At 41.8% G+C, this 12898-nt stretch overlaps 1 protein-coding gene across 9 annotated transcripts in view; it reads left to right on the top strand.

Moving 5' to 3' along the window:
* Positions 1–9694, top strand: part of ELAVL4 (ELAV like RNA binding protein 4) — a 167919-nt gene extending 158225 nt beyond the window's left edge. For 8 of the 9 annotated variants that reach the window (XM_066269238.1, XM_066269234.1, XM_066269231.1 and 5 more), the window contains exons 5-7: positions 1846–2071; positions 3703–3741; positions 6707–9694. In XM_066269238.1, coding sequence (XP_066125335.1) covers positions 1846–2071; positions 3703–3741; positions 6707–7076 — 635 coding nt within the window. In that variant the 3' untranslated portion in view covers positions 7077–9694. The remainder of the gene's footprint in view (positions 1–1845; positions 2072–3702; positions 3742–6706) is intronic. The other variant, XM_066269230.1, reaches the window with a different exon arrangement.
* The last annotated feature ends 3204 nt before the right edge of the window (positions 9695–12898 follow it).

Genomic DNA, 12898 nt, shown 5'->3' with positions numbered 1-12898 from the left:
TGATTCAGGCATCAAGTTAAGAGTGGGATAGATGGCCTTCAAAGTCTTTCTCAGCCCCCAACCAGGTAACATTACATTTGAGTGTGAAAATAACGTGTATGTATCGCTCTAACCCTGATGGTAGCATCATAGAGTTAGAGGGAACCTCAAACTGCCTCATTTTGCCCCACATGAGGAACCCGAGGTCCAAAATGTGGGAAACTGACTTCGGTCCAACTAGTTAGTGTCAGTACAGAGATCTGAACCCAGATCCCAGTGCTGAGGTACATTATCCACACTAAAGAAAAGCAACCACCTCCTCTCAGTAAAAATCATAAGGCACCCTGGGCATTTTTAATAACAAAATGTTTTCCCCTACTCCCAACTTGATCCCAATTTAAAACACCCCCTAGGAGCAGTTCAGCACATGCTCATCATTTAATTTAGGCATCAAACCCTCACTGGAGCTGGCTGTGCCACAGACTGTGCAGAGGGACCAAGGTCCCGCGATGGAGGAGGCACTAAGGTCCAGGGATAAGGAGGCACAGCCCTTACAGGACTCCAGCGTGATGCACCTGCTAGGCCTGAGGCTGTCCAGTGCACCGTGCGAGCAGAGGGGAAGGCACACTCTGCCTGGTAGGAATTGCTGAGAGGGCTCCATTGAGGGTGCAGAGTTTAAACAAGGTTTGAGAGGATGACTTGCAGTTTCTGCAAGAAGGAAGGATAGAGCATTCTGGGCAGATAGGGTGTATCCCATAGCACAAGCTAGTAGGGTACAGTTCAAGGCATGAAGTCCAGGAAGAACACAACCTGTCCTAGGAACATCTGGCTGGCATGAGGCTCAACAGCAGCTTTGGGGCAGGGTCGTCAAGGGTATTAAGTGCCACTCCAAAAAGTCTGAACTTCCTCTGTTTGCAACATGGAGGGTTTCTTTCCTGGATTTTATTTGTTAATTTGTCCTTGGAGTCGGCGGCAATGAGGAACAGGTACCATGCATGAGGTAAAAATTGAAAAGAAAAAGGTATAGAAGGTGATTTTAAAGGTTGTAATGTTGTCAGAGTTTGCTTTCCAAATAGTGTACTTAGTTGCTAGGTGCGTAAGCCCCCCTGGAGGAGGGGAAGCTGGACAGTGGGTGATCAGTTTCAGCAACTAAAGGGAGATGAGGGCTGAGCAGGGAGGTGGTGGCGGTCTGCAAGGGCCAGGTGTGAGAGAGGCCTGTGTTCTGTGGGCGGACGGCACCTGTCCAGAGCCACGATGGGGCAGGAGTGCAGGCAGAGGCGTTTTTTTGTTTTGTTTTGGTTTGGTTTTTTGTATTTTTCTGAAGCTGGAAACGGGGAGAGACAGACAGACTCCCGCATGCGCCCGACCGGGATCCACCTGGCACGCACGCTTACCAGGGGGTGATGCTCTGCCCACCAGGGGGCGATGCTCTGCCCCTCTAGGGCGTCACTCTTATTGTGAACAGAGCCACTCTAGCACCTGGGGCAGAGGCCAAGGAGCCATCCCCAGCGCCCGGGCCATCTTTGCTCCAATGGAGCCTTGGCTGCGGGAGGGGAAGAGAGAGACAGAGAGGAAGGAGAGGGAGTAGGGGTGGAGAAGCAGATGGGCGCTTCTCCTGTGTGCCCTGGCCGGGAATCAAACCTGGGACCCCTGAACGCCAGGCCGACGCTCTACCACTGAGCCAACCAGCCAAGGCTGCAGAGGCGTTTTGATGAGTGAGAGAGATTCAGGGAGCCAGGCTCAGCCCTAGCCCCACCGGTGGGCTGACTCTCCACAGAATGCCCTTGGGCCCAGCCCACCACTTCCCTGAGATGTCCACTAGCTTATTTTGTTCCCTCTTTATGAAGGTTCTTTCTCTTTCCCCAGGAGTGTCCAGAGGGGTGGGATTCATCCGCTTTGATAAAAGGATCGAGGCAGAAGAAGCCATCAAAGGGCTGAATGGCCAGAAGCCCAGCGGTACTACAGAACCAATTACTGTGAAGTTTGCCAACAACCCCAGCCAGAAGTCCAGCCAGGCCCTGCTCTCCCAGCTCTACCAGTCCCCCAACCGGCGCTACCCCGGCCCGCTTCACCACCAGGCTCAGAGGTTCAGGTAGGCATGCCCACGTGACCGCTCACCTTGCTACCTGGGTACAGAGCTGGGCAAGGACCAGGGAAGCCCGTGGCCCCGGAGGATGGGGCAAGGGTGAAAACCTCCACCCCCAGGAATGATGGTGCAAATTCCCCTCCCTCAGCCTCAGTCTTCCCTCCTGTAAAATGAGATGATTGGATCAGATGCTCTTCCAAGCCCCCTTCCAACTTAACCACCATGACTGTGGTGAAACTTCAGCTTCTTGGGTGGAAACAAAATTTCTGCATTTAACCAAATAAGAAGGTTCAGTTTCAACAAGAGTTAATCACAGATGTGACCAGATCCAGCAGCTTAGACTTAAGGCTAAGGCAGTGGCTTTAATAAAGTCAGAGAAAAGAGTAGGTCAGAAGGCAGGTCCTTGCCAGAGAGAGGGGGTTGGCCTGACCCCCCTTTCTTCTGTAGGTAACTGATGGGTTAGGTGTGCGGGGTACTCTCTTTGGGGGTACTCTCCTTTGTGTTAACTTCACTCTGACTATTAAGTCAGCGATCTCTGGGAAAGCAAGGAGGAAGATTTTTATCTACACCTTATTAGTGTTTCCTTTAAGAACCCCCCACCCCAGAAGCTCCTGATGCAATGGGCATCTCCTTTCTCCCGGGAAGAAGAAAGGCAGGTTTCTCTCCAGAAAGGCAGTGCGAGTTTGAATGGCCTCTATTGTGCAAATAATAAGAATATTCTTGACCTATCCATAATAATTCTTAATAATTACTCCACGCATGTCCCAACTTCCCTTTAATGAAGGGTGTTTTCCCGTTTCACACACCGCGTGGGAAGAGAGGCGCCCTCCCAGCTGGCCACAGGGCGGAGAACGCTCCGCCTCTGCAGGGGCCTCCGTGCCCTGGGAATTCGAAATGGTTAACGATTTCATGAAGAGTCCAAGTCATCTAATTTTTATTTTGTGTGAGAGCACATGCAGTATTTATGCAAAAAGGCTTTCCAGCAGGCTTCTAATGGTGGAAACTATGGTTACTACTGCCCCATGGTGTGAATAGCTTGTCCCCAAAAGGTACTGTGCATGAGGGAGATTATAGCATAATAGCAGTTTACTGCGAGGTGCTTGCAGGTTGTAAATAGTGAATTTTTTTAATGTTCACCCCAAAACCTCCCCTACTCCCCCAAAAATGTGTGTAATAAGAAAATTTAGTTAATGTAGCTAAACTAAGAGAAAAGATTTATTCTGATACGCATGGCATGTGTGCATGTCTTGTTAATATGAAAAAGACCTTTATTCACAGGTTTAATTACAATAAAATGTGAACAACTTAAGAAGCCATCACCTCTTTTTAACAATTTCATGCACAATATAAAATAAAATACACACGAATGCTAAGAGGTGGGGGCAGTGGGATTAGTTCAGACCTTGAAAGAAAGCGAGATTCATTAGACACTTGCTTTAAACTCGAGCATTGACCTGAACATGAATGACTGGCAGTAGGAGGCAGGGAGGGTGGACCTGCTGGTGGATAGACTCCTAAGCACGGGGCAAGTTGTTGAGCTTTTCTTCTTTGAAAATGGAGCATTCTTATTAATAGTTCCATTGAGCGACCTTGCCATCTGCGAGGCATTAACCCAGAGATCCTCCTTCTCTTTGCAGGCTGGACAATTTGCTTAATATGGCCTATGGCGTAAAGAGGTAATTAAAACTCCGCAGACTGCCAGATGTCCGTGTTGGCACAGACTGGGGCTAGAATTTTTTTTTTTTAATTCACTAACTTTACTTTTTTTTTTTTTAATTCTTCCTTTTTCTTCCACCAGCATGTCAAATTCTTACTTTTCATTTCGGACCTCAGTTGGTTTTGTTTCTTTCAGGGCACACAAAGTCTGTTTGTGTGTTTCACTTTTTCTTTCATTTGCAGGTGGGCTTCTCCCATGGTTCAGGTGCCACAGCTACCGAGCCCTTGATCGTCTGGCCCCCACCCCCCAGCGGCTTCCCTGAGGGGGAGGCTCCAGCTCTGCCCACCCATTTTGCAAACTTGCAGAGCAACTGTTTTGCATTAGCAATGCCAAGATTCAGTTAAGAGGGCAAATTCCTGCAAATCAAAATTAGAACAGTTTGCTAATCATGGTTGACAATCTTATGATTGTCAGTGGAAAAATTAGATTTTGGACTACCAGCCCCTGGCCAAAGCGTGAACAAATGCGTGAGGGACCTCCTGCCTCCCGCCCCCACCTCAGTGTGCATCTCGGGGCACAGCCTGGGAGTGAAGCGTACCTGTGTGCACCTCAGCCAGGGGTTCTGTGGGGCTTTTGTTACAGGTTTTAACGGTTTTATAAATGCTCCCATGATTATACATGTATGTGTGTTTGAATTTGCTGTTTCATTCACTTACAGCCTGTTTGTGAGGTTGGGGAGTCTATTTGATTCAGAGCTTTTGGGGCTCTCTAAATGCACTCGCAGGGGTGCTCCAGGCCTAGTCTGAAAGCTGAATCTCAGGGAGCTGAGCGCGTTATGTCACTGTGTCCATGGGATTCCCAAATGTGCTTTCGATAAGCTCCACTGAGCTGCTAGGGACATAGCATCTTCATCATCCTGCTCAGTAGAGCTGCACAGTTTAATTCCCCTCCGTACAGTCAACGGAAGGAGATAGGGTTTTTAATAGTCCTCATCACACCCCCTGAACGAGGCAGTTCTTTCACCACTTGGCCGTGCATGGTGAGTGCCCCGACCATGGAAACAGGCACCCGGTGGAGGCCGTGACTTGACAGCAGACTCCGCGTTCAGAACAGCAGTCTCTCAAATCTCAGTCCCAGGACGAGGGAGTGAATGATCTCCGCGTGTCTGACACACTGCTTGCCTGTTCCCATGCTTTTTACATATTTCCTAGTCCATCTCCTACCTTTGCTCCTCTCTAACTGAGTGAAGTAGCAGCAAATATTATGAAGAGAGAGAGATACACTTATACATAAATGAGGCCAGGCAAGACACAGCAGCAGGATGCATGGCCTCCACCTCCTCCAGGTCCCCACATATAGTAAACACCACTCGTGGATAAGAGCATTCATTCTCTTTTCCTCTTAAACCCGGATTTGGACCCAGAAGCTTTCCTACCAAAGTGTTTCAGGCAGCTGTAACCAACTAAAGTTGAAACCTCTTTGCTGACCCTGACTTTGGCCTTATCATAAATACTTAACTATTCTCTACTTATAAACTTGAACGAGGTCAATTCATTCGGTTGGAGGAGAAAAGATTGAGAAGACAGTCTTCAGAAATAATACCAATAACAATTAGACACGGATTTTCCCCTGTAAGAATCTGCACGATGATGTTTTTGGTTTCATCTGGTTATTTGTTTATAAGCAAGAGAGAAGATTGACTTAATGAATAATACCAAAAATAATGTCTGTTAAGTTGTTATGTTTAGCATATCTTCAGCAGCCATTTGATTGTCTAAATTCCAGGCATAGAACTTTCCTTTAATAAGACTTTCAAATCTCCAAGAAGATGTGCTTATTTTTCAAACAGTCCTAGATGACACTTTTCTCCCATTCTCTTCCCCAGTTTTTGCTTCCTCTCCTTCCCCTACCTCTCCTTCAAATTAAAAATAAAAATAAAAAGCAAGATACTAGTCAGTGTATAAGGTCAAAATCCCTATATAAGTTTGGTATAAAAGAAAATGTTAAAGATTTTTCTGCTGTAGGCACTGGCAACCTCATTGTTTCATCTGAGGCATCCATCATAAATCACACATGGATAGATTCTATCAGACAGTGAATAGAATATGAAGGGTTGTTGTTGTTTTCTTTTCAAGATTAAATGAAAATTGAGAAGGTTTTGAAGCCAAATACAAAAGTAGTTGTAATAGGGCAAATCACAGTCTTCTGCTTATTTTTTTTAATGTACAATGATTCAAGATATATAAATGCACAAACCACTTACAATCTCACTCCTGTGATACTTAGAAATGAATTCCAGATAATGTAGCATCAAGGAGTGATACATCTTTATTATTATTGCTCATTTGTTGGAGAGGCTCTTTTGAATAAATGCTAAATGAAATATGAGCCACTCATCTGATTAATAACCAGACGTGTCTGTTCATTCTTCATATCTCCGTCCTCAAGAAGATCAAGAGATCTTTGACAACCATTAAGTCAAGGGACTGCAAAGATGGTAGACCTGAGCACTTCTAAAGCCATTCTTTAAAAAAATTAATAAAATTTCCCAAACATTGACATCCACCAATGTTATTCACTTATTTAATTAATAAACATTTATTGAGTTCTGTGTGTTACTATGTGTGTGATTCCCGTATGTGCTCCACTGAATAAATAAGTAGAGCAACAGAATGAATGAAATTGAGCCCCTTCCCCAAGAGCTCATCGTCTATTGTGGGGTGGGATATGCTGTGAATATATTTTGTGATAGAACTATGATAGAGACTTGCCCTGGGAGTTCCTTGTGGTTTTAGAAATTGACCTAGGCCTTTCTCTTGGCATATACGTGCCTAATCCAGTGTAGCCATTTCCATCAGAGAAAAATGCCCTAGACATTAGATTTTGCATTTTGGTTTTTAAACCCTGAAGACTCTCCTGCAAACACTCACTCAGCCCTCTGCCCCATGTCTGTGTCTGTGCATCTCTGTGTTATCCTTGGTCAGACTGATGTCTGGACCAGTCCCCCCTTCTGCTTGTCCCCCCAGGTTCTCCCCAATCACCATTGATGGGATGACAAGCCTTGTGGGAATGAACATCCCTGGTCACACAGGAACAGGCTGGTGCATCTTTGTCTACAACTTATCCCCTGATTCCGACGAGAGTGTCCTCTGGCAGCTCTTCGGCCCCTTTGGCGCAGTGAACAACGTCAAGGTCATCCGTGACTTCAACACCAACAAGTGCAAGGGGTTCGGCTTTGTCACCATGACCAACTACGACGAAGCCGCCATGGCCATCGCCAGCCTCAACGGGTACCGCCTGGGAGACCGAGTGTTACAAGTTTCCTTTAAAACCAACAAAGCCCACAAGTCCTGAATTTCCCATTCTTAATTATTAAAATATATATATAAATATATACGAACAAAACACGCGTGCACACACACCCATAGACACACACACACAAAAGAGAGAGAAACAAACCTTTCAAGGCTTATATTCAACCATGGACTTTATAAGCCAGTGTTGCCTAAGTATTAAAACATTGGATTATCCTGAGGTGTACCAGGAGAGGATTTTATAATGCTTAGAAAAAAAACAAAAAACAAAAAAAAATAACAAAAAAATAACTTTGATGCATTGAATGTTCTTTCATAGCTGTCGTTGTTGAATATAATATACATAGATAGCAATGTGCAGGGATTTTTACCCAGCCAGCTAACTTTACTACCTTCCTTGAAGGTGGGTCTTTTTAAGATGACCATTCGCTCATTTGAAGAAGAAAAACAAAAAACAAAAAAAAAATAATAAAAATAAAACAATTTTTACAAAGTAATGGCATTCAAAGAAAGAAAAAAAGTTTTCTTTTTTTGTCAAAATGTTGATCCAATCAGATTGGTATATAAAAAAAAAAAAAACCCCACACAAATTAAAGAGGAATAATAAAAATTGCAAAAATGAAAAAAACTTTTGCAAATTTTTTTATTTTTCCTTTTTTCTTTTATATCATGTGAACTAAAACAGTCTTCTGTTAGGGGATGGGGGCAAGGGGGATACCTGATGACATTAACAATTTAATAACATTAACATTGTTGCCAAAGAGGTGGTCTCTTTGCTGAAAATGGGTTTCAAGAAAAATCTATTTTTATAAAATATAAAGAATTTTTACAAGAGAATCTGGATTTGAGAAAAAAAAATATTTTGACTGGCTAATTTAGGGGAAATTGACAACTTTGTCGCGTTCATACTGCACTGGTAACTTTTTAGAGATCAAGATGTGTGTTTTAAACTGGATTCGTAGACTGTTTTTTGGAGGATGGGCTATAAACAGATGATCTTCATATCTTTTCATAGCATGTAATAATAATTAAAAATGATTAATTACTAGGGGAAAGGAGTGTTCGTTCTACCCAGGGTACCACAGTTCCCCACAGTCAAAACCCAAAAGCAAGGAGATGAGTTGAAAGACAGTTTTTCTTTAAGTCATCAGTATGGGATGTCAGCAGAACAAAAATTTTAAAGATTAATTTTTCTTTTTATCTAAAACTTCCTTAGTTTGAGCAGTAGGTGCTACAAAATTATTTACATATCTTAGTATCATAGTTAAATGTAATGTGTTTAGGAGAGGAACACAAAAGATACATTTGCTTTCGATTCATTATGGAATTTTCCAATTCACTTTGTAGCCCATGCTGATAGAATTGGGCTGTGTTGGTACATTTGAAACACTGTTTATGTTGCTTGAAACACTTATTTATTTAATCGCTGATGTGATGATGCCTATGGCCGAGATCAAATATAGCTAGATTGGCTAGACTACTTATTTGTTTACTTAAACTATGGGAAGAAGCATATTATTGTGTCATTCTGTTGTGTGTGTATGTGTATATACAATATAAATATATATATATATATAAAGTTATTTTTCTTTGGGTTAATTTATTATAAGTTGTAACACTTGGCTAGTTTTGTTTGTAATGTCTTAAAATGTTTTCTTATGATATTTAAGTGACAGTTAAAGAGGTATCAAGGTAACTTGTGTAGAACTATTGTTTGATATATTGTCATGTTTGTTGTGAATATTTTTTCTTACTGCACAGTAGAAAAATAAAAACAACTGGGTCTTTATTTTAATGTAATTCAGATTGGGGAAAACAAAACAGAGCTAAGGGAACAAAATGACTGAGGGAGCATTCTCCCACGTCCAGTGCACTGATCATTTTAGTATGTTTGTGCTTTGTACGGTTATATATTTAAAAGGAAAACAAAACAAAAAAATACAAGGGTTCATGCTCTTCCCTGGGTAATAGAAACAGTTACTCGCTATGCATAATCTAGTTGATAGTTAAATTTGCTATTGCTTTTCTTGTCTTGTTATATAAAATCTTTTCAATACAAGTTTAGTCTTAATGGTAATAAAACGTTATGGTTCTTTATAACTTGTGCTTATTTTGTGCGTTTTTTCCCATGCTGAACCCACTAAGTGCATGTAGACAGACTTGTTTTCACACTGAAGAGGCAGACTTTGTAGTAGTCGTCGTAGTGCAGACAGGTAACGAAAACCAAGGCTGCGTCATAGATTCCTCCTTTCAATTTTTTTTCTGTTTTTTTTCCTCTTTTTGATTTTGGAAAAAAACAAAACAAAACCAGATTTTAGTTCTGAGAACACTCGTTCAACATTCAGGGAAACCTTTACGTCATCTGCTATGAATGAACGCAGTTTGCTGGCAAAGTTTTGATGCATTTGCTAAGTAAGCATTAGTGGGAAAAGCATGCCAAAATCTCTTCTCTATAATGTGTTCACACTCGGGGGAAAAAAAAGGAAAAAAAATCTTAGGACCAGGCAGTTGTATACTTTAGTTATAATGGATGACTTCATGTTAATCTTGCTAGTTTAGATGATTTCTGAGGGAAAGTATTGTAACTGTTTTTTTTCCATAATCTTGTTGTGTTTGAATTTTTTGTACTTTATCTGTCCAGACAATAAATGAAAGTGTGTAGAATGGATTTGAGCTTCCCAGATTTTTAAATGTGTTCATTCAAATGTTTTGTTCTGTAGCATCTTCAGATTTCCCCAATATTTTTACCATTAAAAAAGAACACAAAAGGTAGTGTTAAATTCTGTTTTGGTAAGTTGCAAAAATCAACTCAGTATTCAAAAGCCATTACCCTAGTTCCAGCCACTAAAGTGTGGTCTCCAACAGGCAATATCAGCATCATCTGGGAGTTGTTAAAATGCAGGCTCTCAGGCCGAATGCAAATCTATATTTAACCAGAACTCCAAGTGAATCACTGGTACTTGAAAGTGTGAGGAGCACTGTGCTGGTTGATAACAAGCTGGCACATTTGGCATTATTATTGGCATTATGACACATTAGTGCCTGTTACTCATTTATAAGCGCACTTGTGACTTATTCAGTCGCAAGGGAGGCACCATTTGCAGAGCGTCGATATGTGTCAGACGGGCTGTGCGGTGGCCTCTCCATCCTCTCGCTTTCTCTTCCCGCCATCTGGGAGAAGCAGATAGCACCATCCTCATTTCACAGATGATAATACTGAGGCTCCATGAAATTGAGTCTCTTGAAATAGCTAGCAAGCTTCCCGCTGGGAGTTGAATCCGAGGCTGATTCTCCGGCGCGGCCACTCAGCGTGAGGTGCAGAGCTCGAGCAATATTGAGGAAACAGACCATTTGTACTGGGTGTGACGACTACACAAGAAAGCGCCTTTTCGTGCTAGCACTCATTCTTGCCTAGAACCAGCACAGGTTTGACTTCCTCACCTTTAAATAGAAACCCTAGCCAAGGACTTATTCATACAGTGAAGAAAGAACATGATTCAAAGTCAGTCTGGAGGGAAAGAGCTGCCTGAGGTATCGTGAAGTCACATTGAAATATGCCCTGAACTTTACAGATGAGCTTTTTAGTGATTTCCTGATACAATCACTCTTAGATGATATCCTTTCATTTTCATTTTCTCACTAATTGAAAATTCATTATTCCCCCATAAAACATCCTCATCCATAAACTGACACTTGAAGTAGAAATACCCCCAATGAGGCAGATGAAGGAATAGTCAGATTCTCTACCATTTCTCATTAACCCCCTTTTTTTATTATTATTATGTTAAATTACATCAATAGTTGGGATAATTAAATTCAGGGCAAAGAGTGGTATTTAATTAACCAAGCTAAATATTAAAACTCCATCAGCCTGAACTTCACACAGTCAAACTTCAAGGTTTTTATTTTAGTTTTATCTTAAAAACAAGCCCATATGTTTCTTTCCTGAAGAAAACTGGGCATTCAAACTAACAGTTGCCCACAGGAATAGCAGAGCTTCACAAACGTGTATAGGGCCTAAAAATATTGCTGCCAAGCCTATGATAGTTTTTACCAATCATCCCCACCCCTGCTTCTTAATTAAAGGTGTCATTTTAGTGTACTTAAGTGAGTTGGTGGGATCTTACCAGTTCAATACAGTTCATTCCCCAGCCTCCAACAGATCTATCCTGAATGTTTCACCAAAAGCTGTAAGTATTTAAATAGGTCATTAAAATATCCATAGAAGGACATTCTACTTACACTGTCTTGGCAACACTTCCCAATACCCCGCACAACGTGTCTGCCTAACATCAAATAAAACATTCCTCTTGCTGCGAGTGTAAGCCTGTTACCTGAAATCTCCAGGCAAATACTGTACAGTTTCTGCAGGTGTTTGTTGGAAAGGTCTAACAAATCACAAGAATGCAGGGATTATTAAATTTCTCATAGGTCTTCAATACATCATGTTATGCTTGGATGAAAAATTGCATGCCAGCGAAGGCTGAAGGCATTTACTTAGTGTTATTTCTGTTAAAGTGATAGCAAGGGAAGAATGCAAAAAACATGTCCTTGTGTCTGTAACCATCCCACATCATCATCACCAGTAAGTATCAAAGCTACTCATGTCTGTCACCAAAGATTAGACACTGACCAAATGATGCGTACAGCCAATACAGGTCCCGTTTAAAGTTTTTTCATCAACACCAGTCATTACTGATTCATTTGCAAATAAAACATTTAAGCCTCAAAGAACATTTGTGGTTTACAAGTACATTTGTGAGTTTAAAAGTTTGAAACTCACAAAGAGTTGTGAGGCCCCTACTCAGCCGGTATTTGGGTCTGGCTACCCTAACCTTGTCAAAATTTGGCACTTACTCACCTTTTGCGATAGATGACTTAGGAGACTGTCAGTCCCGTCATTCTTTGCCCTTAGTTTCTGTAGATACGCTACATGTGTTCCTTAACAAACACACACACACGCAGACACACAGAGGCAAGTGTTTGTACAGTTAAATAGAAAATAGGTTTTTCTGCTTTTCCCTGAAAATTTGAAAATCATCCTGGACAAGACAGTATTAACAGCTAGAGTGTGTTTTCTAAACGGAAAAGACATTAAAATCTTAATGGGAGGCCATCCTGGCGGATGCACTCCACAGCCCTAGGGGACCTCCCAGACTCAGCTGTGTGAGAGCCCCACACCCTTCACTGCCTTTGTTCTGCCTAGAAAGAGAATGATACAAGGAAATTACACTTTATTTCTATGAGCTAAAATCAAGTTTCAGTATTGTCCAAAATGACAGATACCATTCCTTTATCTTATTAGCTTTTTGGCATATTAGGTAATAAGATAATTTCTCATGGTACAGTATTTATGTAAGAATTGTATTTCTCTCTGTGCAGATCACTTACAGAAATGTCTGTTAACAGGAGAGAATGATGCATAATTGGTACTTAAGATTAAAATAGACCTGAGAACATAAAAGTGTTCCCTCAATTAAAGGAATAGCATTTCTCCGGTCTCATCTTCTTTGTTTCTGCGGCAGAATGAAAACTAGCTTAATATCTCCCAACCCCAGCTTAATTACCAGAAGGCTTCCCTATGTGAGTCTAGCTTAATCTACCCATGGTTCAAATGCAGAGTGGACTCATGTACCATTACAGATGCCATGTAATTATTTTAAAGTTTCCAGCAAAGTTCTTGAGGTTTAAGAAACTGTTTCTAGCCTGACCTTTGGTGGCGCAGTGGATAAAGCGTCAACCTGGAGCACTGAGGTCACCAGTTCAAAACCCCAGGCTTGCCCGGTCAAGGCACATATGAGAAGCAACTACATTACGATTTGATGCTCCTCCCCCACCTCCCACCTTTCTCTCTCTCTCTCT

The sequence above is a fragment of the Saccopteryx bilineata genome, chromosome 3, assembly GCF_036850765.1.
Source record: "Saccopteryx bilineata isolate mSacBil1 chromosome 3, mSacBil1_pri_phased_curated, whole genome shotgun sequence".
Taxonomy (NCBI): domain Eukaryota; kingdom Metazoa; phylum Chordata; class Mammalia; order Chiroptera; family Emballonuridae; genus Saccopteryx; species Saccopteryx bilineata.
This window is presented reverse-complemented; position numbering and strand designations above follow the sequence as displayed.